Source organism: Cibotium barometz, chromosome 5 (assembly GCF_041138505.1).
Source record: "Cibotium barometz isolate CiBa-2024 chromosome 5, ASM4113850v1, whole genome shotgun sequence".
NCBI lineage: Eukaryota > Viridiplantae > Streptophyta > Polypodiopsida > Cyatheales > Cibotiaceae > Cibotium > Cibotium barometz.
This window is the reverse complement of record NC_141050.1, coordinates 11,844,104-11,871,362: the sequence shown is the minus strand read 5'-3', so window position 1 is coordinate 11,871,362 and position 27,259 is coordinate 11,844,104. Positions and strand designations below refer to the sequence as shown.

The window sequence follows — 27,259 nt, the reverse complement described above, 5'->3', positions numbered from 1 at the left end:
GGTGAAGGAGTTGAAGCTTTGCAGTGTGGGCTTTGCTTTGCTTAGTAGAGAGAGCAGCAGAGCTCTTGTGAGTGTATCCAACACACACACACAATCGGCGGGCAGCAGCGTGAGAGAAACGCTCAGCTATCAACGCTTCATCCTTCAGCGTGAGAGAAAGCGTGAAGAGAGAGAGAGAGAGAGAGAGGCTCTGCACCTGCTCTTTTTCATCTCTTAGAGCAAGTGGGAGAGAGAGAGAGAGAGAGAGAGAGAGAGAGCTCCGCGGCAGCTTTCTTGCTTAATTAATTTTTTAATTAAAATTAATTACTAAGGCTGTAAAAGGCCTGTCCCCCCATGCCCCCATTCCAGCAATAATTCTTCTCACATCCGGCACTACGAAGGAGGTATTTCTCAGCAATTTCGAGGGAGAAATTCGAGGACGAGATCTACTACGCAGAGACTGCACTTTCGCCTACGCCCACGCCAACGAGCATGCCATCGGCGGAGGTGATTCTGTGTCACGTAGGCTGTAACGCCTGTGACCGACGGCAGACCGGATGGCCAAGGACATGGCCATCCGGGGTTCAGTGGGAGAGGACACCCATGCGGAGTCATGGGCGACCAGGCTAGTGTGGACGACAGGCCACACACTATATAGCCTGGGGGATGAGGGGCAATCCTCATTCTTCCTCTATGGCTGGGTGGTGAACCGCGCGTTACCGGGGGACCGGAGCCCACTCAATGGTTTTCAACCATTCAAAATCTCATCCTTATCTCCACAATGGAGTGTGTGGAGGGAGGCGACCAGAATTGAAAGGAAGAACTCTCTCTCTCTCTCTCTCTCTCTCTCTCTCCGCGTCACACACAACAAGCGAATTGCAGGTAAGCATTTCGTTTTTTTCTGCTTTGAAGCTTGTCTGCGAAAAATGGTGTAGAGACTGTAACGTGAGTGCCGCTGGAGCCTACGTTGTGCAGAGGGGGGGGGGGGGGGGGGCAAAGACCTCCCGTAATATGTCCGTGCGATAGGGCGACCAACCACGCAGCCCTCAGGAGGCCAGGCCCAACCAGGCCAGCGCGGCCAGCCAACCAGTGCAGCAGGCGGCCACCAGAGCAGCCGGCGGCCAGCCACAGGCAGCCAACCAAAAAAAAAATATTTATTTTTTTCATGTTTTAATTATTCATTTTTAATAAAATTAAAAATGAAAGTAAATTCAAACGGATCCTCTCTCTCGGCTGGGGAGGGATAATCCCGGTAAGGAATAATCCGAGTGTTTCAGGCACAGCCTCCAAAGCAAATTAATTTTTGTTATGAGTTGCAGGCATTTTTTCTCTCTCGGATCGGAGCATCCCGGAGTAGCGACGCTTGTAGAGGCTCGCAGCGCAACACAAATCGACAAGCGACCATAAGGGGGGTGACTATTCTCTCTCCACCACAGCTCATTTTATTAGCGTTTTTGTAATTTTCGAGTTCTCGCATTGTTTTTTTGTGCAAGAATTAAAGATGTCTGCTAGGCGTAGTGTGTCCCCACCGCCTTCTACTACTCTCGGGTTTTCAGGTCTCTTGTCCTTGGTCGCGGGTTTGACCCTGACCGAATTGTCAGGCCGTACATGCTCGGCCGTTGTCCGGTCAAGAGTGCGCTCGTCGATTACGGCCAGCGCCCTCCTCGTCTATTGACCCCGCCTTAGGACCCAGCGAGCCCGCAACGGCCGCATTAGCAGATGACCCCTTTCTGGCCGATGAGCCAGATGACATGAATACTGACGTCGCCGAGGGGACCGAGGAGGACCTCTTGGAGTATGACGACGATGATTATGACCTATTGGACCCTGCCGCCGACGTCCTGACAGAGACGGAGCTCTCTAGTGGACTTTTTAAATATCTTAATGCCAAACTGAACAATATGGGTAAAGTCCAGGCTGATTTAGTCACGATGCTACAGAGCATCTCCACACGGTTATATGCACTGACAGCCGCCTCGGCTAGTCCTCCGACTCCTCGTGGTAGCCGAGCTCCTGCGGCACGGGTGAGCGTAGCCTCGCCAGTGGTTGCAGGAGTACAGGTCGATGCGCTTGCGGTGCCGTCCGTAGTGACAGCTTCGTCGTTATTAAAAGACTTAAAGCCGCCAAGTTTTGGTGGCGAGGAGAAGGAGAGAAACAAGGGCTCAGTCAATATGTTTCTAGCAAAGTGGTCAGATTTGCACACGCTGCGACAGCAGCCTAGCCGTATATAGCCTGTAGAGGCTAGCCTCTCATTAACCGGCAAAGCGTACAAGTGGTGGATGAGTTTGACAACTCGTCCTGCCACTTGGACGGAGTTTGAAATGATGTTTCGAAAAGAGTTTTTGCCTGTTAATGAGGCAGAGAGAAGCTGGGAGTTATGGGACAAGTGCTCGATGGAGAACAAATCCCTAACTCAGTACATCTCAGACTATAGGGAGATAATACTCAAGCTAAAGGGAATCGATGCATTCCAGACATTGCAAGGCTTTAAAAGAGGCCTCAAAGATGATTACCTTGAGTACGTAGAGCCCTTACAGCCTAAAGACTTAGCAAAGGCAATTAAGTATGCGCAGATATTTGATGACATCAAGCGCCGTAGTGCGCGTGGTGGTTCGAGCAAGGCCGAGGGTAGTGCAAGGAGGAGGTCAGGACTTAAAAGAAAAGGATTCCGCAGTGATAAACAAGGGGATAGGACGGACCAGGGAGGACAGGGTGGTCATTGGTCTAAAAAACCGCGACCATCCAAGAAGAAAAGAGACATCGAAATCCAAAAGAAAGAGCAGTATATTAAAGCGCGAAAGGAAAATCGCTGCTTTAATTGCAATGATGTAGGGCACACGAAGGCTGAGTGTCCAAAGCCTAAAGCCAGCACGAGTGGCAACGAGCCCAAAAAAGATGGTAAATCTTCTAGGCAGTTGCATACAGTGCAGAGACTCCCTCTCAGTTCCGCAGAGTTCAGAGAGGTGACAGTGTCATTGTGATGAGCATCACGCTTGTTCAGTGACACCAGCGATGTGGCAGCCTACTGTAGGTCCGCATGACATGGTGCGCATGTATGGCACCATAGGTGGCCGTAGAGTCACAGTTTTTATTGATGATGGAGCTAGCCACAACTTCTTGAACTACTCGTTAGTCAAGAAGTTGGGGTTGACTGAGACCCGGAGTGATCATGAGTATACTGTTGGCCTAGCCAACGGATATGACAAAACGGTATGGAATACCGTAGTGTTGGGGGTTATCTATGCAGGACTACGAGGCTCCGCTTGACTTTCAGGTCATGCACTTAGCCAGAGCAGACGTATATCTAGGCAGGGAGTGGCTGTATGGCTTGGGCCCTAGTCTAGCTCGGAATTACTTACATAATACGCTATGTTTTGAGCATGGAGGTAGAGTCATTACCCTGCAGGGCGACCGTACTGTCCCTACCACACCACTTATTTCCTCCATGGAGCTGTGTACAGCGGTCCGCAGAGACCAGATAGCAGAGGTATATGCTTGTTACCCTCTTTTAAATTCTGTTTCCGTAGATGAAACTGTAAATGATGTTTGCGTAGACAAACAAGGAAAACAAAATAGCCTTGGACGAGACCCACTGTTTGAAAACCCTGTTTGGCATGCATGCGATTCAAACAAGAAAAAATCCAAGGTGAAAGAGACATTAAAGAAAAAGTACGTAGATACTTTAATGAATTTATTAGAGGAATTTCAAGATGTTTTTCCTGATGATTTACCAGATGGTTTACCACCATCTAGAGAAGTAGACCATGGCATCGAAGTTATGCCAGGATCAAAACCTATAAGCAAACCTGCTTATAGGCCACTCCGAGGCACAGGAGATGGAAAAACAATTGACGGAATATTTGAACAAAGGCTTTATTTGGCCTAGTTCAAGTCCGTGGGCATCGCCTATTCTTATGGTAAAGAAGAAAGACGGATCTATGCGGATGTGCATAGACTATAGGGCTCTTAATCAGATAACGATTAAGAACAAGTATCCAATGCCACGCATGGATGAGTTGTTTGATCAACTCTATGGATCGAGATACTTTACAAAAATAGACCTGAGATCGGGATATCATCAGGTTAGAATTAAACAAGAAGATGTTGCGAAGACAGCATTTAGGACCCGTTTCAGGCATTTTGAGTTTTTGGTTATGCCATTTGGGCTAACCAATGCTCCAGCGACGTTTATGACGCTGATGGACAGTATTTTACGTCCATATCTGGGAAAATTCGAAGTAGTTTTCCTAGATGATATTCTTGTGTACAGTAAGACACAGAAAGAACACAGAGTATTTGCGTCTAGTGTTCGAGTTGTTTTGCGAGAGCACAAACTATTTGCAAAGAAGAGCAAATGTGAATTTTTTGAAACAGAAATTCACTACCTTGGCCATATTATATCCGCCGATGGTACGCGGATGGAGCCAGAAAAAGTAGAGGCTATTCTTAAATGGCCAGCGCCGAAGAATCTCGAGGAATTGCAGAGTTTTCTTGGCATGTCGGGGTTCTAAGGACAGTATGTGAAGGACTACGTGAAGATCGCAGTCCCGTTGACTGACCAGTTTACGGTCAAAAACTAAAAACATTAGTTGGGGGGAAGCCCAATAGAAGAGCTTTGATAAGCTCAAGGTGACCGTAGCAGTTGCACCTGTTTTGACTATTGTCGATCCAAATGAGCCGTTTGTTTTGGAAACAGATGCTAGTAATGAGGCCATTGGGGCCGTACTTATGCAAAGGGGACGCCCAATTGCATTTGAGAGTAAAAAGTTAGATCGTACGCAGCGTAACTACTCGGCTTATGAGCAAGAGTTACTAGCGATAGTTCATGCACTGAAAAAGTGGAGACACTATTTATATGGTGCTACTTTTGAGGTCCGGACGGACCATGAAAGTCTGAAATGGCTTTCAAGTCAAAATGAACTGAAGGGAAGAAAAGCTCGGTGGGCGGAGATTCTACAGGAGTTTGACCTTCATATACGTTACCAGAAAGGTAAGTATAACGTGGTGGCAGATGCACTTAGTCGCATGCCACAGATTAATTGACTTAGTTTCACAGTCTTCAAGAATGATTTCTTGGAGTCACTACGTGGTTTATGTGAGAATGATCCATCTTTTACAGAGGTCTGGCGCGCTGTACGTGTACGCACTTCTTCACAGACGCGACCACCTCCCTTGTTGGCACGTATTGCTAGTCCGGAGAGATTGACCGAAGGTGCAACGAGAAGGGAAGCGAGAGTTAGTCTGGAGAGACTAGCCGTGTCTTCTCTGGGTATAGTTTGGAGCCGGAGAGCTCTGACGTAGGCCCTTCATCACCTTTGACTGCCACGGCTTCAAAGGGGAGTGATAAACTTCGTCGAAGGGAGAAATATGCTAATTATTCCATTGACGACGGGTACTTACTCTACAAGGGTAGAGTATGTGTACCAATTATTGGTGACTTTCGGGCCCAAATTCTTAAAGAAAGTCATGATAGTCCAAGTGCGGGTCATCCTGGGATTCAAAAGACCTATGCACTAGTAAAAAGACAGTTTTATTGGCCTAGTTTGTTTAAGGATGTCCAAACTTATGTGCTGAAATGCAATAAGTGCCAGGTCAATAAACATGAACGTCTTAAGGTTGGAGGACTACTCCATCCGCTGGAGATTCCTCAAGGGAAATGGGAAAGCATTTCCATAGATTTCATTACCGGTTTACCCAAGACGAGTCGGAGAATGACTCGGTGTGGGTGGTAGTGGACAGGTTAACTAAAATGGCACTAAAAATTACAATAAGAAAGAAAAAATAACAAATAATTAACTAGAGATTACTCTGATACCATTGTTAAAACCCTAAGATCTCTCTAGATAATTGTTATGCACATAAACATGCATAAATCAGGCATAAACTCATCCACCTGACCACCCCCGACCCTAAGGGATGCACGCACTCCAAGAGGGTCAAAGAGGATGAATTGATGGAAATGAACCTTGGAAGTTTTAATGATCCCAAGATGGTCCAGGTCAGCTGGACATTGCATTCCGAGAAGAAGTGCAGGTGTTGCTCACTTTCTTCAAATATGTGTTTGCATGGAGCTACACTGAGATGAAAGGGATTAATCCCAGCTTCTACCAACACCAGATCAATCTAAAGGAAGATGCCATCCCTATTCTCGGCAACAAAGATACCGGATGAACCCAAGCTATACCAAAAGGGTGAAGTAAGAAATAGACAAGCTACTACAAGTCAGATTCATATATTTGATCAATTGAGCAACATGGTTGTCCCCAATCGTCATTGTGCCCAAGAAAAACCAAAATTTGAGGATCGGTGTTGTATAGATTATCGAAAGCTCAATGCCGCAAACCATCTCAAATCCTTTTCCTTGCCATTCACGAATTCCATGCTTGATGCGGTAGCAGGCCATGAGATGTATTTATTCCTAGATGGGGATATAATCAAGTTAAAATGGCCTCGGAAGATTTAAAAAAAACAATTTTCATTACGAAATGGAAAGCCTTTACACAAATATCATGATCTTTGGCCTCAAGAATGCTCCAGCTACATTTTAGCAAATGGTCCAGAAAATTTTTGTTGATTTTTTGACCACCTTCATGTGGGTATTCATTGATGACTTTAGTGTTTTTGGAAACCATCTCAACATTTGACGCACCTACAGCTATGCTTAGCCAAATGCAGACTCCTCAGATTAAGCCTGAATCCAGTCAAATGTACCTTTGTTGTGTTGTCCAGCAGAATACTATTAGGCCACATCATTTCCAAAGAAGGAATAGCACTTGACCCAACCAAGGTCAAGGTGATCTAGAAAGCCCCAACTCCAACCAATGCGAAAGAGCTGAGAAGATTTTTGGGACAAGTCAGATGGCATAGCCAAATGCTCAGATACCTCGCCAATGTAGCAGTCTCCTTAAACCAAAAGATGGCGTAGATCAAAACACCTCTGACCAAGCAGTTGAGGTAGGCAAAATTCAAATGGACAATGTAATGCGACATCGCGTTCCGACATCTCAAGCTCATGATGTCAGAAGCTCCTATTGTCCAACCCCCAAACTCGGAACTGCCCTTTCACGTCTTTGTGGATGTCTTTGAGGTGGCAATTGGTAGTGTTCTAATGCAAGAGGCCAAGAAGAACTTGTTCCAACCTATTTACTATGCCAGTCGAAAGCTCTCTAATGCTAAGCGGAACTACTCAACCACACACAAAGAAGCCCTTGGCATGATCTACTCAGTCACCAAGTTTTGACATTACTTATTGGGTAATGAATTTACTTTTCATGACCTTGTTGTATTTGGTGGATAGGCACAATTTGAGTTCACAATAGTGCACACCCCAGGTGCCAATCATACAAGAATTTGAGTTCACCAACCATTATGAGCTGCCAATGCACAAATGCTACGAATGGTAGTCATACGACAAGTGGGAGCAAAGGTCTTATCAAAATCAATGCCCTTTTCTTGAGCATAACCCTTTGCAACAAGTCTAGCCTTATAGCGATCAACACTGCCATTTGGCTTTCGTTTCAACTTAAGAACCCACTTACATCCAATGGCCTTTTTACCACCAATAGGAAAAATCACACAAAGACCATGTACCATTCTTCATTATAGCATCATATTCACTTTGCATTGCAGCCAACCAATTTTTTGATTTTTGTGCCTCATTAAATGAAAGAGGTTCTTCCTCTTCACACAAACTAGACACAGTCAAAGCATAACAATCTGATGCATAAGAGGCATGCTGAAAACCTGAACGAGTATGACTAGACATAGGTGCATCAATTTTACTATCACGCAAGGTTTGCACCAGCCATTTAGGCATACCTCTAGCCTGCTCATTTTCAGCCCTATCCTTATAAATTACATCCTGCCTGTAAATCTGCATCAGAAATAGGCTGATGTATGATGTCGTTTGAAATTTGCATGGGTTGAATATTTGCCTCATTAGGACTTAACATTTGAATTTCCACCTGTAAATAGAGGCAATAATGTATCAAATACGTCCCGTGAGCTCACACCTGTCTCTTTGGTACATGATAACAAAGGCTGCACAGCATCTTCCACAAAAACAACATCTCGACTAATCAAGATACGCTTTGACTACAGATGATACAATCTGTAACCCTTGCTCTCAGCACTGTAACCAACAAAAATGCATTTGACAGCCTTATCATCCAATTTTCTGCGTTGTTACACAGACACTAAAGCATAGGCCAAGTAACCAAAGACACGCAAGTGACCAATAGAAGGCTTCCTGCCATGCCAAGCTTCGTATGGAGTAATAGACTGCAAGGCCTTAGTGGGACACCTGTTGAGTACATATGCTGAGTACATATGCAACACACATGATAGCCTCAAGCCAAAACGCATGTGGCAAAGCTTGGCTCTTGACCATACATTGTGCCATCTCCATAAGTGACTTGTTTTTCCTCTCAGCAACACCATTTTGCTGAGGGGTATACGGCACTGTACATTGGTGTTTTATCCTACGACTAGCCAGAAATGCATCAAACTCTTTGGACATGTACTCCCCCCCTCGATCAGAACGGAGGGTACCCACATTACAATTGGATACATTTTCAACCATAAGCAAAAACTGTTTGAAGCACAAAAGCACTTCGGACTTTGCCTTCAATGGATATATCCATGTATGCCTTGAGTAATCATCAATGAAAGTCACGAAGTACAAGTGTTTACCAAATGACGGAGTTTGCATAGACCCACATATATCACTATGTACAAGTTGCAATTTGCGAGTGGCCCGCACAGAACCATCTTTTGGAAACGCAGAACGCTGCATTTTGCCCAAAATACAGCCTTCACAAACATGTTTCAACGGTGCCTCAAGAGGGGGCAATGAAGCAAGCATATCAAATTTCTGCAAACGTAGCAAACTAGCAAAGTTCAGATGACCAAAACGAGCATGCCATAGTTTTGCATCTGAAACTGCCTTTTCATCAGAAACTGCAGTTGCTGAATCTTCCACACACTTGTCATAAGAATTGAGCCTATACAGCCCACGAAACAAGGTGCCAGATACAATAATCGTATCACCAGAAGTCAAATCATGAATAGTACATCTGTCATCCACAAATTTGATTACAAGTCTAAGTCTAGCAAGCGCAGAGACAGACAATAGATTCTTCTTTATCCGTGGCACATACAAAGCATCTGAAAGTGTGAAAGCGCTGTCATTTGCAACAGTAAAGCATAATTTTACCACCCAATGCCCTTCACTGGGTAAGAAGCATTATTGGCACATGTGACTGTATTCCCATTAGGGACAGCCTCAAGACAAGTGAACATATCACGATGCGAGGTAATGTGCTTTGTAGCACCACTGTCAAAATACCAAACATCAGAGTCAACAGAAACTGCCAAACATGCGTCATGTACAGATGGGTCATACTGGCAATACACGCTAAATGCCCATTCTGTATCCTGCACAACATTTGCAGAATCTACATTTGTAGAAGCATCTGCTATTGTGGCTGCATTTCTCTTTCTTCTTTGCCTCTTTAGCCTTTAGCTTAGGGCAATTCTTAATGACATGATCAGTTGCCTTACAATAGTTGCACCTCATTTTTTTCTTGCCTTTATCAAGAGTCTTCTCAAACCTATTGTTGCTACCTGTGGAAGGAGAAGAAGTTGCAGACCTACTAATAGGAGAAGAAACAGTGGAAGGAGCTGCCTTACCACTTCTTCTCTGCTGGGCAGCAACAAATGCCTGATCAATTGCACGCTGCCTAGCCCTGTTTTGCCTGGACTGCGCTTCTTACAAGAGCTTGTTGACTAAATTATCATACTTGACAACATCAGGTCTGTCCTCAGTAACAAGTCTCCACGTGGAAGCAAAAGTCTGATATGACTCAGGTAAAGCATCAAGAACAGCATGCACAAGAGAATGATCAGGAATAATCTCACTTGCAGAAATCAACTGCTCCTTTAAGATCTTTAATCTTAGTAAGAAAAACATTCATTTCATCTTCTTTCTGCATAATCTTCGATTCTAGCTCTTTACGTAGGTAAGAGATTTTTGCCTCGTTACGATCTGCATACAAATCAACTAGAATATCCCAAGCCTGGTTTGCTGTTTTAGCTGAACGAATATGTGGGGTGATGTTACGTTTGACAGAAAGTGCAATCAAGGCATGAGCCTGCACATCTTTACCATCCCAACGAGCTTGTTCAGCAGTGGGTAAAACAGCAGCAACAGTAGAGCTGCTAGAACCTGCAACATCCTCAACAGATCCTACATCCACAGAACCTGGACGTACATCCATACCCTGCACAATGTTCAACACTCCTTTTGCAACCAAAACATGCTGCATCATGTATGCCCAAAGTGGGTAGTTGCTGTCTCCATCCAATTTGTCATCATCAGCAGAGACAACATGCGAAATACATCATTGCTGTTATCAGCCATGGCCACTGATTGAAACTGATGTAAAAGCTACCTGTAATGAAGCAAAGACTGAATAGAGAACAACTCGTGCTATGTAGCACAGTCCACAATAGAATATGTATGCCTGTTTTGCAAAAAACTGCACTGTCGAAATTTCTGCACAAAATGACGAAAACACCTGTGCAGAACTTGAAATGCAAAAACGGAGCCCGAAACGACTTCAGATGCGATTTCTGAGAACGCAAAGTCCTACGGTTTCTTTTACAGAGAATAGAGACCTGCAAGCGTTCATGAAAGCTCACTTCAATTGGAGAACGTGAGTCGGAGGGTGCCGGCGGCGTAGCCCTGGGAGCCGATGTGCCTGCTCTGATACCAATTGTTGGAATTAGGGTTGCAAGAAAGCACACAAAGCTTGGAGAAGAAGAAGCAAGAATGCACACAACACACAATGTATTAGATTGTGTCAATGTACAAAAGATAAGTTAGCCCTAGAATGATGGACGTATATACAAGCCGAGGGAAAAAACCTCCTAAAAAAAGTGCCCCGGCAGTCCTAAGTGTGTTCACACACATCACTGCCTATATATATGGCAACACCATGTACAGCTCCCGAAAATATTAGTACAAATCCCCCTCCTTTCACCAAAGCTTCTGATGTATATAGTCTGTCTTTTATCCTTAAACGCTTAATTGAGTGTATGCCAGAACCTTCGGAAGCCCCCAAGCGAGAGTTTTTGCAAAATGTAAAGAAACATATTATTGTTGGAAAATCCCATAATCCGGCACATAGGCCTAACATATGGGATTTAAGCCTTTGTTTAAATGGAGCCCATAATGTTGGCTATGCTATTGTATCTGATTCAGGCTTAAGACCAAGTGATGATTAATCAACAAAAATATATTTTGTGTCTTTCGAAGTGTCAATTGTACATTTAAGATTTATTGTTCAATTCTGTTTTTAGTCTATTTTAAGTTGGGTCTTTAAAATCTTTTGAATTATGTTTCTTTTCAAATTTAATATAGAAAGTTACATGAATTCTTTTCAAATTTAGTATTTAAAGTTATATGAATCATGTTCAAAATTTAACATATATCCACTTAGCACTTTCTAGGCCATGATTCCTATACTTAAGTAAATACTTACAATGCAAAAGGCCACTACAGGTGAAAGTGTCTTGATGGTCGATGATGGCTTTAGGGTAAGGATTTCAGAGTCTTCAGCTAAACGAGGTGGGTCATCGAGAATGCGAAGTGTAGGTAGAGGGCCTTTAAAGGGGTGGACAAGACTAACATAAAAGGCATTATGAATCTGCCAAGTGTATGGGATAGCTAAATGAAAAGATTTGGCATTAATATGCTTAGTGACTTTGAAGGGGCCATAATACTTAGGACCGAGCTTGACAATAGGATTGGTCTCTACACTCTTCAAACATCGTTTTTCAATATGAAGCATAACAAAATCTCCCTCTTTAAATTCCATGGCTTTTCCCTTTTTTTTTAGTATGTTTAGCATAAGATTCTTATGCTTTGTGAATGGCTTGTTTTGCTTATTCTAAAACTTGAGTGTGTTGTTGTGCAATTTTATCAACGTGGTACAATGCAAGACAAAGGACTAGGCAAAGAATACGCATAAAAAATCTCAAAGGGTGATTTTCCCATGGAAGAATGAGGAGTGTTATTGTATGCAAATTGAAGGAGATGTATGTATGTATCCCATGTACCAAGTCTATCATGTGTGTAAGCCCTTAAAAGATCTAAAATTATACTATTAGTAGCCTCGGTCTACCTATTGAACTCGAGATGAAATGCAGAGGTGAAATCAATTTGAGCACCCAAATTATTGAATAATGTAACCCAAAAGTCATTACAAACATGAGTGTCTCTATCAGAAATGATCGATCGAGGCATACCATGTGGAACAAAAATATGCTCAAGAAACAAAAGAGTTGCCTACTTAGATGAAATGGTTTTCTTACAAGGGATGAAATCAGCTTGTTTGCTAAATCTATTAATGATGGTCCAAATCATGTTGTGCTGTGCTTGAGTGAGTGGCAAGCCAGTGTGATAAAATCCATAGAAATGTGTTGCCATGGGGAATCAAGAACAACCAAAGGTACTAACAAGCAATATTGCTCACCATGATGATGCTTAATACACTCGCATGTGAAACATTGTGCAACATAGGTGGCTACATCTTTCCTAAGGTGAGGCCAGAAAAATTGAGACTCCACTATGTGAATAGTGGTGGCTATTCCATGGTGTCATACGGTGGTTCATGATATTCTTTGAGAACAATTTCATGAAAAGGGAATGTGACACACAATCGTTTTTCATAAAACAAATATCCATCATGAAAAGAACACAAATCATGAACAAAAGATGCATTACCATAAAATTGAGCATAGATATTAGAAAAATCATTGTCATGAGTATGAGTATCAATCATGGATGCAAAAGTTTCAGAAAGCAGATATCACAGAAATATTATGAATGGAAGGCATGCGACTAAGTGCATCTGTAACTTTATTCTCATGCCCTGGTTTATATTGAATAAGTGGATGAAAACTTTGAATGAATAATGCCCACTTAATATGCCTATCAGTAATCAATGGTTGAGAAAGTGTTGGGGTATAAAGCCCATATGGCCCAGATAGTGGCCGGGCGCCCACATAGCACATGTATATATTCACTTCTCAATTCAATATGAACTAACTCATTAACCCTATCCTGTGTGTGCTCCTGCAGCCTATTCGCAGCTCCTACATGCATCCGCAGCACTCCACAATTGGTATCAGAGCGAGCTCTCGCACTCTCGACTAACCGGCGTGAGAACCAGTGCTTAGCTGGTGGATAAGAAAGGCTGAAATTTCAGCCATAGCAGTCGTTGAGCAGTGTGTAGAGAGGAGGAGAGTGAAGCCTTTGCTATGAGGGCTTTGAGCCTGCAGAGGAGAGAGAGCAGAGAGCTCTTGTGTGAGCTACACACACACACACAGATCAGCATTTTTCAGCCGCCTTCAAAGCGTTCTCAGCCATGAGAGAGAGAGAGAGAGAACCTGCTTCTCTCCAGCATATAGAGCAAGTGGGAGAGAGAGAGAGAGAGAGAGAGAGCTGGTGTATGGTAAGGGAGAAAGAGAGAGAGCTCCACGAATTCCTGCAGACAGGCGACGTGCTTAGCTGGTGGATAAGAAAGGCTGAAATTTCAGCCATAGCAGTCGTTGAGCAGCGTGTAGAGAGGAGGAGAGTGAAGCCTTTGCTATGAGGGCTTTGAGCCGGCAGAGGAGAGAGAGCATAGGCTGTAGCTCTTGCTGTAGAGAGAGAGCAGAGAGCTCTTGTGTGAGCTACACACACACACACACAGATCAACGTTTTTCAGCGGCCTTCAAAGCGTTTTCAGCCATGAGAGAGAGAGAGAGAGAGAGAGAGAGAACCTGCTTCTCTCCAGCATATAGAGCAAGTGGGAGAGAGAGAGAGAGAGAGAGAGAGCTGGTGTATGGTGTAGCTCTTGCTGTAGAGAGAGAGAGAGAGAGAGAGAGAGAGAGAGAGAGCCATGAGAGAGAGAGAAAGAGAGAGCTCCACGAATTCCTGCAGATAGGCGACGTTTTTCTTCAGCTTTCCTGCTTAATTAATTTTTTAATTAAGCTTTAAGAGCCTGCTCCCACGCGCCTACTTCGACAAAAATTTCTTCTCACATCCGGCACTGCGAAAGAGGTATTTTCTCAGCATTCTTCCCACGACAAGCGACTCTATCGACATAGGATGTATGCCCTATGTTTCCTAAATATTCATTCCATTGACCTATTAAAGGTTGTTGGAGCATTTGTATGTGACTGTGGATAGTCATTGGATTGCATCGCATGCTTGTTGACACTGTTGAGGCATTGTCTTGGCATATGCGTAGTTGGTGACGGCCATGCCCAGAGACATGCAGTGACAGTGGTTTCAGTCTATGCGTAGACAGTCGTGCCAATTGACAAGATACTCAGAGTTTGAGCTTGTTTTTTGGGTTTTCCAGAGCCGTTTTACAGGGGAGACTCTGTCGGATTTTTACAAGAGCTCAGTAGTGCTATACGCACGCGGTTCCACTGCTTAACAGCGTTTCTTTTTGGTTTTCAGAGCCAGTTTACAGGGGAAACTCTGTCGGATTTTTCCCAGGGAGGTAGACAGTGAGGTTTGTCATGGCGACATCCTCGCAAGATGCTCTGTTCAACATAAAGAAGCTGGATGATGGCACAAACTTTCCGTTCTGGAAGCAGCAGATCTGGCAAGTGTTGGTGCAAAAGAAGCAGATTAAGCCAATAAAGCTCAAAGGGGACAGACCTGAAGGCATGTCACAGAATGAGTGGGATGAAATGGATGAGTTAGCATGCTCGACAATCATGCTCACATTGGCCGCCGCCGAGAATGTTTACTTCAACATGGCAGAAGAGACGAAGGTATACAGAGTATGGCAGAAGCTATGTGGTTTGTACGAGAAACAGAGTGCTGCGTCTTAGATATACTGGCTCAAGAAGCTTGTGGATTTGAAGATGAAAGAGGGGATGCCGATGTCCAATCATCTCAACGAGTTTCACACGATCTTCAGTCAGTTAACTGTGCAAAACATACAGTTTCGGGATTCCGTGAAAGCTATGTTTTTGCTAATCACATTGCCAGATAGCTGGGATACGTTCAAGACAGCTCTCAGCAACTCTGTTTCGGCGGATGGTCTCACGAGCGCCAATGTTGAAGGTAGTTTGTTGACAGAGGAGGTCAACAAGAAGAACACGGACAAGGGCAAAGGCAATAGCGCTTTGGTGGTCAGAGGGAGGACTGAAAAGAAGGAGAAGAAGGGTTACAGAGGCAAATCACGCAGTAAATCCCGTGACTCAAAGGCTAAAAGTGACATAGAGTGTTACTATTGCGGCGCGGTAAAACGAGTTACATGCGAAGGGATTGTACGAAATGGAAAGCGAAAAAAGGCAAAGGAAAGGCCAGTGATGCAGATGAGAAGAAGAAATCGTCAGTGAAGATCGAACAGTCAATGTGCCAAACAATGATGCTCATGAGGATGTGCATGGTGATGATGCGTGCAATGAGCATGTGCATGGTGATGATGCATGCAATGAGCATGTTCATGGTGACGATGCATGCAAGGCAGCATCTGCAACAAGGAAACATCTACAGAGATCTACCTCACAAGCACGATGGATTCTGCATTTTTGACTGCAAAGGATGGTTATGCGCTGAGTGATTGGATAATCGACTCAGGTGCTTCGCTACATGTACTCTGCACAAAGAGTGTTTTACATCGTACGTGGCCACTAAGGATCTAGTCAGGCTTGGCAATGAGCAAACATGTGAGATTTTACGTGTTGGTGGAGATGTGCAGTTGAAATTCCAGAATGGTTCTTCTTTCATGCTGAAGAATGTGCGACATGTTCCATCGATTACGAAGAAGAGCTTGATTAGCACTGGAGTACTGGATGATGTAGGTTATGTGACAGTGTTCGGCAATAACACGTGGAAGATTTCCAAGGGGTCACTAACAGTTGCACATGGTGTAAAGTCAGGGAATCTTTACATGCTACACATATCCAGTGTTAAGCACAATGTAATCAATGTAACCAAGTAGCCAAGTGTTTCCTTGTGGCATCGCCGGTTAGGACATATGTCCAAGAAGGGAATGGAAATTCTGTCGCGTTCTGGTTATGTGCCTGGTTTTTCGTTTCGAGATTTCGAATTCTGTGAACACTGTGTGTACGGCAAGCAAACACAGGAATTGCATGTGATAAGAGGCAAAAGAAAGGATCAGAGATTGGCACTCGTGCCATAGCGATCTTTGTGGTCCAATGCCTAGCTTGTCGCTAGGGGGAGCCTCTTACTTTCTAACGTTCATTGATGACTATTCTTGCAAGGTATGGGTTTATTTTCTCAAGCACAAAGAAGAGGTCTTGTCACTGTTCAAGACGTTTGTGTCATTTGTGGAGAATCAAAGTGGCAAGAAACTCAAATGCTTACGCACTGATAAAGGAGGAGAGTACACTTCGAAGGCTTTTCAAGACTTTTGCGATGCAAAAGGCATAAAGCGTGAATTGACTGCTCCCTACAATCCTCCACAGAATGGTGTGGCTGAGAGAATGAATCGCACGATTCAGGAGAAAGTCTGCAGTATGCTGTCAAACGCAGAGTTGCCTAATGCATTTTGGGCAGAAGCAGTGGCTACGGCAGTTCATCTTATTAATCGGTCTCCTAGCATAGTTTTACAGAAGGAAGCTGTGGCAGAGATGGTATGGTCAGGCAAGCCGCCTTCATACAAGCATCTCAGAGTCTTTGGTTGTGAGGCTTATAGCCATATTCCCAAGGAATTCAGGAACAAGCTAGAACCAAAGAGCAGGAAATGCATATTTCTTGGCTATGGTGAGTCTAGAGAGATGGGATATAGGCTTTGGGATCCAGAATCCAGAAAGGTCATCCGTAGCAATGATGTGTATTTCAACGAGGCCAAGTTTCATGCTAAACCAGAGAAGACTGAGGAGATAAGAGGGGTTATCTTTCAAGAAGATGGACCAAGTACGTCAAGACAGCAACCTAGAGCTCAAGTTGAGCAAAGAGATGTTAGAGTGGAACAAGAGCCAGTGGTGGAACCACATGTATTGCAAAGATCTGAACGTGTCTCGTATCCACCTGATCGTTACGTTCTATCTCTACATTACATTATGCTGACTGATTGTGGAGAGCCTTCTGTTACAAGGAACCATTGCAGATGTGGCAGATTCGGGTAACTGGCAGTTGGCAAGGCAGTCAGAGATGTAGGCGTTGCATAAGAATCAGACGTGGGATCTAGTTAAGTTGCCAGAGGGCAACAAAGCTGTACCGTGTAAATGGGTCTAGACTCTACAGGTATAAGCTAATGGGCATCCAAAATACAAGGCAAGGTTTGTTGCGAAGGGTTTCAAGCAAGAGCAGGGCATTGACTTCGATGAGGTGTTCTCTTCGGTGGTCAAGATGACGACTCTGCATTGCGTACTTGCTTTGGTTGATAAACAAGATTTGGTGTTACACCAGATGGATGTCAAGACAACGTTCTTGCATGGGGACTTGCATGAGGAGGGTGTACATGCAGCAGCCAGAAGGGTTCATTGAGAAAGGCAAAGAACACATGGTATGCCATTTGAAGAAAAGTCTTTATGAATCGAAACAGGCACCCAGGGAGTGCTACCACAAGTTTCATCCGTTCATGCTTTCTCAAGGTTACAAGAGAAGTGAGATCGATCACTGCCTACTATACACCAAGCGAGCTAAGGATGGTAGCTTGCTGATTCTCATTCTTTATGTGGATGACATGTTAATTGCTGGTAGACAGTTGGTAGAGATCTCAGCACTCAAGTCAAAGATGGCGAAGACTTTTGACATGAAAGACATGGGTGAAGCAAGTCATATACTGGGTATGCGTATCCGCAGAGACAGAGAGAAGCAATTGCTTTACTTGTCTTAATAGGAGTATATTGACAAGGTCTTGCAGCGTTTCAATATGGAGAAGGGAAAGGCATTGCTGACGCCATTGCCGTCATATGTGAAACTTAGCAAGCAAGATTGCCTAGAGTCTGATGAGGCTAAGGCTGAGATGGACAAGCTACCATATGCGTCTGCAGTGGGTAGTTTGATGTATGCAATTATTGCTACACATCCAGACATTGCATTTGCAGTGGGAGTGGTTAGCAAATATATGTCAAACCCTGGCAAGAAACATTGGGATCATGAGGTATCTGAAAGCGACAAAGCACATGTGCATATGCTATGGGAGTCAAGATTTAAGTGTCAAAGGGTACACTGACTCAAATTATGCAGCAGATTTGGATAAGAGAAGGTCCACATCAGGCTACGTCATTACGTTGGACTGGAGGCGCAATGTCATGGTGATCTCGATTGCAAGATTGTGTTACGCAGTCTACAACAGAAGCTGAGTATGTTACAGCATCAGAGGCTTGCAAAGAAGCTATTTAGCTTGGTAGATTGGTAGCAGACTTGGGAATCAAGGAAGAGATGCAAGCTTTGCATTGTGATAGCCAGAGTGCTATATAGTTAGCCAAGGGGGAGAGTATATGTCTAAGGATTCTAATTCATTTTTAGTTGAACATGGGATAAAGCACCAATGCACAGTGCCTTATATACCTCAGAAAAATGATGTAGCTGAGAGGAAGAATAGGTCTTTCATGAAGATGGCACAATGTGTGGTCAAGGGTGAAGCTAAATACCACATGACATTGCACTTTATCACTCCATATGAGGCTTGGCTTGGTAAGAAGCTTTTAGTTTCTCACTTGGATGTGTTTGGTTTCTTGAAAATGCAACATTACATGACGCGGTAAGGCTAGTGAAGACTTTGTGTGATGTGTTAATTGGATGCATTTTTGCTACATTTAACATGAAGAAGAGTTTTATATGACCGAGCTGAATTTAGAAATCCACTTTTGGTCAAGCTGCATTCAAAAATCCACTCGCCAGTTTCCAAAATGCGGTTTCAGAACATGTGAATATCTTTGGAAGAAACACTCGCAACAATCATGTATAAACATGGGCGCAGGTGCATGCACAAAATCCTCCAGAGCACACTCTCGAGTGTATGGGTGCCGGATTTGTGAATTCAGGTGCGAGTATCAATTTGGATTTCTAGAAAGGTATTTGCTACGGCACCCAATTTGCAAATTTTGCATACGCATTTGATTGATTGGGATTTGCAAATCCTAAAGCGTGCATCATTCCAAGTGACTCCTTTCTGCTTCCCCTTCTTATCCGAGGTCGGTTTGTGCGCCACCTCCGGAGACTTGGGTTGCATGGATCTGGTCCCTGCCATAGGCTGATGATTCGATGGCTTATGTGGTCGGCCGAGGTATTGCTTGCTCATCTAGAGCTTGGATTTCCACCGCGTTTACTATACGGGTTGACCAGGTGGAAGATTGGGCTCCCTCTATTTATGCTTTCTCCATATTTCACACTTCGACTTTCGGTGGCCTTGGGCATGGCAATAAAAGCATGTGAAGACATGCCTTCGGACGTCGGCCACGTCCCTGCTGGGAGGAAAGTTTCCACATGGGTGGAATTAGGGTCTGTGGTACTGGTCTAGTGGAGCCATTGGCTGGCTGGATTGGATTGCGAGCGACGACCACCACAAGAGGTCGGGTTACCAGTTGTGGAGGAGCTCTCCTGCCATTGTAGCAGCAGGCTTCAGTTGTATGTGTAGCACTTCTATAGATGGCACACCAAAGTTCATTCAAGACGCATTCTTCAGCTCCATGTCCATAATTGCAACACTTCACATACCAAGTCTCTAATCGAACAGTAGAAGTGGGCTTCGCACCTTCACTGGCCAACTATGCCATGGCTACAACTGTTTTCTTGGTTGTCTTCCTTGCCTTCTTGCTCTTGGACCTAGCCTTTTGATCTGCCTCCTCCTCCTCCGATTCCTCACTGCGACTATGAAATCATCAGAATCATCCTCCTTGTCCGAAGATCCGGATTAGGACTTCTTGGAATTCCTTTTGCTCTTGGACTTTTCCTTGCTTTTGATAGGGCCTACCAACACCCGCCGCTCTGCTATGAGAGCTGAGTCTACAAGCTACTCCATGTGGTGATGGTAGTCAGGTTGGCACCAACAATGGAGCATTTGAGTTGCTTGCTCAGGCCCTTCATGAAATAAGAATTGAGAATTTCCTCCGTGGGCCGATTAGCTGCATCTAGCCTGCGGAGAAGTTTCTGAAACTTTGTAGCATAATCTTCCAAGTGCTATCATTCTCTTCTGGTTCATTTTGCGCACAGCTTATCTAGCACATGTATGGATGTCTTGTCTTCTTTGAAGTGTTGAAGGAATGCATCACGGATGGCATCATAATTGGAGAAATGGACATACTCATACTGAGCAACCCAAAGAGGGGTAGTCTTCTGGAGTGTGGGAACAAAGGAAGCCTTTTTGAGGTGTTGGTCCACCAGGCCAGGTACATTGACACGCCAAGCGGTATCAAACATCAAGATGTGAGCATCAGCATCATCCGAGGATTTTCCAAAAAAATTGGGATACTTTACAGTGACAGCTAGTCTCGCTGCATCATATGTTGTGGTAGCAGAGGGGACGAGGCTACGGGGGTGGTGGTGGTGAAGGTGCTATGAATAGTGGTGGTGAGGTCGGGGTATTAGGAGTAAGTGGTTCTTCTTTTGAGTGGGATGCAGGTTGTTCTAGTTCCAGATTCAGCGGGTTGGTCTTCAGGGTTGGCAAACATTAGGTAAAATATGGACTCTCATTTTTGCCCCTTAAGGATTTCCACACCTCCTCTCTCTAGAAAAAAACCTATTTGTAGATGTATTTTTGTAAATTTACCTTAAAATTTTAAATTAAAAAATCCCTTCATTTGAACTCACGTGGTATACTTACATATTTTTATCTAAACCCCCTAAGATACACACACAGACACATGTTACAGACATGTAGAATGACTCTCTCTCTCTCTCTCTCTCTCTCTCTCTCTCTCTCTCTCTTAGACTTGTCTGAGAGAGAGAGAGAGAGAGAGAGAGAGAGAGAGAGAGATTGTCATTCTACATGTTTGCAATGTGTGTGTCTGTGTATGTGTGTGTGTGTGTGTGTGTGTGTGTGTGAGAGAGAGAGAGAGAGAGAGAGAGAGAGAGATGCCCTGGTTGATACATTCAGAGTTTTAAACCCATTCAGAGTTTTAAACCTTCTCTTAGCTTCCTCTCCACAAAAAAAGGAAAAAAAGAAGGAAAAATATGAAGCTTTTCTAGCCTTAATCATAACAGACCTTTCTCTTTGCAACATTTAATGGTGTCATCCAAGATGTCTTCCAAGGTGTGTTTGTATTGGAAGCGGAGGTTCTTGAGCTTGGAGGAGTCAAAGTAGTACACCACAGGCTCTCCAAGGAAGGCTAGGCTAATGAAAAAAATCGGGGAAGAAGATAAATAGAATTAGAAGCAGGATTGAAAATAATGGGAAAAAGATGTGCAAAAAATGGAAAGAAGCTTGTTCTCTGTGGGGATTTTGAACTCCGGGTGACGGGAAGAGATGAGCTGTGCAATGTGTCCAATGGAGGCATCTTCTGCAGAGCAGATGTGGCGACCTTTTGCTGCGGGAGTTTCATAAAGAAAGATGAAGGCGCTCACCACATCTTCTATGTGGACATATGACATGCGCTTTTGGAAAGGCAACATGACTAGATCCCCTGCACATGTGGCATATTATCTTATGTGATGAAGGCATCCCATTGAATTATTCTATCTCATCTTGCTTATGTTATAGCTTAGATTTGATCTCATTGGTTCACCTGTTATCAAAGCTAGACAAGTCTTGACACTATTGGGGATCCTTGAAATCAAGAAAGGCCCGCTCACAAGAGTCGGGTTGATGATAACCAGGTCCAAATCGTGTTGCTGTGCAAACTCAGTAGCAACTTTTTCTCCAAGGGTCTTACCTCAAGATATGGCTGGAACATGCAGCAAGCATAACAACATCCATTTGACAGTTTACACACATATCCTTCATTGTAGCAACTTAGAACAATTCTTGACACAAATGCCCTTAAAAGTTCATGGGGATGCATAAGTTATTAGTGGAAAACTCACCCAACCAAACACATTGTGGTTCTTGCAAAATTCCACATCAGTCCAGCAAGACTCATCATAGACTTGGCCTCCCACCTTCTCTCCTGAGAACTTGATAGCTGCCGCAGAAGAGGCATGGACCACACGCCTAACCGAGGGAGATTTGATGCAAGATTTGAGCACATTTAGAGTGCCTTGGACCGCAAGATCAATAGCATCTCTCTGCCAATCAGAGTGGAAACAACAATGTAGTTAATTAAATGCACAAGCCAATCATGAGTTGGGCCTCTCGAGCTGAGGGCGCGAGCATGAACCCCCACCCCCGAACAAGCCTGATTTTCGTGCCCATCTCTCACAAAAAAAAGGAGGGGGGATTTTTCATGGCGCATGCCCAGTGACCACGCACCTCATGGGTCGTACGAGTCGAGTGTGTGTGTGATATATGTAGCAAGATTTGTGTTGTTATAAATGGCAGCTTACCATGCCAATGCCTTAATTAATTGATTGATTAGAGATTTGCATGTTATTGAGACCTGAGGATCCTCCACAATGAAGTTTGTTGGACAAGCGAGGTGGAAGACTCCATCGCAGCCGTGGGCGGGAGCATCGAAGTCACCTTCCACGAGGAGATTGGCTTTCACAATCTCCAGGTGTTGAGCTAAAGAGGGAGGAAGGCCAAGGATGGTGGGGCGCTTATCCTCTGTAAGAATATATATGCAGGAGGCACACAAACACAATGAATCATTATCAATGATCTGGGTTTTCCCTCCTCCATCTCACTGCAGCAAACTCCATGCTCATTTCTCAACAACAGCAGACATGAATATACCTGGGTCCATGACTGCTGCTCTCACCCTGTATCCCCTCTCCAGGAGACGTGAGACCAGCCACGAGCCGATATGGCCTGTGGCTCCCGTCACCAAGACTGTGCTCTCATGAGCTGATGATGGTAGTGTTGCCATGGCAAGAGTGGTTAGCAGGAGGCACTTCACTACCAGGAGTGTGATAGTAGCAGCGAGCGGGAGAGACCATGAGTTTGGGAGGCCGTTTTCTCATACACCAGTGTCCTCCAAAGTCGGAAAATCACCAGTGTCCGCCCCTAGTGTCTAAGAGGCACGGTGCATTTAAGAGGGGGTTCAAGTGGGGATTGACGACTAAGGGGCCCGATTTTGGACGGGGACGATCCGGGCCGTCAGATCCTCGAAAGTAAACTAGGGCCCCAAAGTAAACTAGGGATGCCCCGCATAACAAAAGCATATATTACTATGGGCCAGATACACTAGCTAGTAGAAATTATAGCCTAATTGTAAGACTATGGCCTCCCTAGCGGCACGTCCTGGGTTCAAATCCTTTCTTTTGCATTTTGAGACTTAAGCAAAAAAAATTCTAATTCCAAACTCGGGAACTGGAGTAAACTAGTCAGTATGGCAAGCCTGACTTTACTACGGGGTGGCTCAATTTAACTTGGGGCCGTAGATCTTTTGTAAACTAGAGGAGGCAAAGCACGACATCTCAAAAAAAAATTGGCCTGTGAAGTAAACTAGGATCCCTAGTTTACTTCACACGCCGAGTGTGCGGACATCACAAAAAAAACTCGGCCTCTTTTTCGGCCCTAGTTTCCTTTTGGCGATCCAATGGCCCAAATCGCCCCCACCCAAAATCCGTCCCCTTAGCCGTAGATCCCACGTCCTTTTCCCTTGTGTCCATAGACTCTGCCTGGCCCTCAAACTACTACAAACTTGAAGGGATATCACCTCACAGGCTCTCTACTGCCAACAGTTACAAGCCCACAGCTAACTCCGAATGACTTTCCTCTCGAGGATGACTAACTTTGACCTAGCTAAAGTAGAATCTCTCTTTTCTGAGTCAACTAGCACTTCTAGTTGCTCACACCACACAAAATCCCATCACAATGGATACTCAACTGACAACACCTGAATCACTGCTGCCACACAGAAAGCACTCAGAACACAAAACCTGCCTATTGCTAATAGCTGATAGCTCTGACTGTCAGATGAGGCTTGGAAACACTTCTTACACACTTAGACAAGTCAACTCATGATCCTCTTACTCCCCGATGATGGTTCTGATGTTTTGCTTACACAGAACTAACTCTATATACTTTCTCTTTTAATTCTAACTCAGAATCAGTTCTGACACAAAAGACACTTGATTTGCCCTCTCAGAGATCCCTCCTCCATCATCTCACTCAACTGAACACAAATAAAGCATCAAGGCACAAAAACTCACCAAACTACAAAAAACACAAGCTCAAAACACTCTACCCTTCATTTAAACCAAACAAACAATCTGAACAAGCCTGAGACCTTGGTCTTCAAAGAAAATTCAAGAAAGTACAAGAAACTTTTAGGATCTCCACAAATAGCCCCGCAACTTCAAACTTCATATCATAATTATCTTCATCCTCTACTACTAGCTTTCAACTAACAAATAGGTGTAGTCAAAGAAGTTATAATCTGGATCATGTTTGTAACAGAGGTTTTTCTTAGAGAATCCAGGAAACACCTTGGCTCAACATAGATGGTGTGGCATTTTTCACATGGGATGGGTCTTCCTTGTTTCAGTGTCCTACACTCTTGAGCCTTTACAACTGTGTTTTCTCGAGGATGTAGACTATGCCGACTCAGATTCAGATGACCATGATGATGTATCATGCACACATACACATGATGATATTGATTTATCGCACGAACATACACTGATGATATTGATGTATGGTACACACATACAAATGATGATTGATACGCATGCACATGATGCCACTGACACATATGCACATGATGATGATGCATGTGATAGTGATAGCAAGAGTGATGTGTGTGAGTTAGATCATGTGGGCATGATCTCGATGGGAGGGATGGCAATGAACATTCTGAGCATTATGACTGATGATACGCCTATGTCTACCTACTTTCCAGTCGATCATAGTGATGCATTAGGAGATATGGATACATTAGACTATCATGTGGATCAGTTTTTTATTAGTGATGCATCCATTAGCATGCTTGAGATTGGGGATGATGATACTTTACATGTTGATGAGCATACGATAGTGCATGAGGAGCATAGACCTGAGTTCCTAGTGCTAGATGAGTCAAGCTACTCTTTTAGGGCTTCTATTCACGGGGATATCTATGATTCTATCTCTACTCCTAGTTCTCATAGCATACCTGGTAGCATTCACTTAGGTTTAGTGCATATGTTTGGGTAGTCAGGCACTACACACGTGAGCATAGCCATGATTTTGTTGAGGTGAGACCTCATAGGAGAAAGGATTATGCATATGGATCTAGAGAGATTTTCATTTGATCTAGATATGTACCTAGATCCATTTTTATTGGAGATAGATCTATCTTGGGATCTAGGCCATATAGGGGCATTATGGATTGGTATATATCATTCTTATAGGGGTGACCTTAGTGATCTTGGATATTCTGAGGTTTATAAGGGTGCATTCACGGCATTAGGAACATGTGTGGGGACCTAAGAACATGTGTGGCCTAGTATGATTGTGAACATGCATCCAAGATATGAACATGTGTGGTTGGATACCTGCAAACTTATGAACATGCATTCAGTAGTGAGAACATGCATTTCTAGTTTGGCATGTTGTGAGGGGAAATCTGAGCCCCTCAGAGTGTGTGTATGATAGTGTTGTGAGAATCCAAGGTAGCCAAAGATGTGTGGCAGGCAAAGGAAAAATGCAAATGTGCTAAACCAAAATAGAAGCAATACGGGCGATCATGGAAGCCAGGCGGCATAATCTTTTAGAAGAGAACAAAGGCAGCGAGACAGGGCTTAAAGAGGAAAATGGGTGATTAACCGAGTGTGGTTGGATAACAGTAAGGTTGGAGAGACCATCAAGAAAGAACTGCAGTTGTGTGGGCTTTTGTAAGTCTCACTATAGCACGCTAGAGATGCCTACACGTATTTCTAGGTCTACAAAGAAGAGTCAAATGCAGTGAGGGAGGAGTGTTTGGGTCAAAGCACAAGGAGGTAGCCGCGTGAAGGATTGGCCAAGGTGTTTCCTAGATTCTCTAAGCAAAACCTCTATTACAAACGTGATCCAGATTAGAACTTCTTTGACTATGCCTGTTTTCTAATTGAAAGATGGTTAGTCGAGGATGAAGATGATGATGATGTGAAGTTTGAAGTTGCGGGTCTATTTGTGGGGCACATCCTGAAAGTTTCTTGTACTTTCTTCAATTTTCTTTGAAGCCCAAGGTCTCACGCTTGTTCAGATTGTTTGTTTGGTTTGAATGAAAAGGGTAGAGTGTTTTCAGCTTGTGTTTTTTGTAGTTGGGTGAGTTTTTGTGCCTTGATACTTTATTTGTGTTGAGTTAAGTGAGATGATGGAGGGATCTCTGAGAGGGCAAATCAAGTGTCTTTTGTGTCAAAACTGATTCTGAGTTAGAATGAGAAGAGAAAGTATATAGAGTTAGTTCTGTGTAAGCAGAACATCAAAACGATTATCTGGGAGTAAGAGGATCTTGAGTTGACTTGTCTGAGTGTGTTTTTGCGCCTCGTCTGACAGTCAGAGATGTCATCTATCAGTAAAATAGGGAGGTTTTGTGTTCTGAGCGCTTTCTGTGTGGCATCAATTATTCAGGTGCTGTCAGTTGAGTATCCATTGTGATGGGATTTTGTGTGGTTTGAGTGGTGTGAGCAACTAGAAGTGCTAGTTGACTCAGAAAAGAGAGATTCTAATTCTACTTCAGGTCAGAGTTAGTCATCCTCAAGAGGAAAGTCATTCGGAGTTAGCTGTGGGCTTGTAAAACTGTTGGTTGGCAGCAAAGAGCATGTGAGGTGATATCCCTTCAAGTTTGGAGTGGTCTAAGGGTCAGGCAGAGTCTATGGACACCGAGGAAAAGGACGTGGGATCTACGACTAAGGGGCCCGATTTTGGGTGGGGGCGATTTGGGCCATCGGATCGCCACCAAAAGTAAACTACGGATCCTAGTTTACTTCAGAGGTCAAGTTTTTTTTTGTGATGTCTGCACTCGGCCTGTGGAATTTTGAGTATTATCGTTTCTTAGAGAATGTGGGAAAGCTATGGAAATTTTTATATCTTTAGAGAATGAATTTAAGCATAATAAGTTTTATGCTAAAAGTGGAGTTTTGAGCATCATTCATTTGCCTGAAAAATGAAGAAGGTTATGCACACATTTTGTAGATGAATTATGGTGGAAATGGTTGTAAATATAATTCACTTCACTTAGATAAGAATGGATGTGAAATGATGTGAATGGATGTGAAATGATGTGAAATGATGTGGAT

The 27,259-nt window shown here is 43.8% G+C and overlaps 1 protein-coding gene and 1 pseudogene across 2 annotated transcripts in view; both read right to left on the bottom strand.

The window, feature by feature from the left end:
* The window catches only part of LOC147638058 (putative anthocyanidin reductase), a 258,444-nt pseudogene extending 235,392 nt beyond the window's left edge, over positions 1–23,052 (bottom strand). Inside the window, exon 1 of the transcript XR_015265965.1 lies at positions 22,791–23,052. The product of XR_015265965.1 is annotated as a putative anthocyanidin reductase (transcript). The remainder of the gene's footprint in view (positions 1–22,790) is intronic.
* On the bottom strand, positions 20,964–22,756 carry LOC147638059 (putative anthocyanidin reductase). The gene is made up of 5 exons (XM_086796412.1): positions 22,742–22,756; positions 22,495–22,659; positions 21,979–22,183; positions 21,685–21,831; positions 20,964–21,582 (listed from the first exon to the last, which is right to left on the bottom strand). The coding sequence occupies exons 1-5, from the start codon at positions 22,754–22,756 to the stop codon at positions 21,329–21,331; spliced, it is 786 nt and encodes a 261-aa protein (XP_086652538.1). The 3' UTR covers positions 20,964–21,328.
* Positions 23,053–27,259: the final 4,207 nt, after the last annotated feature.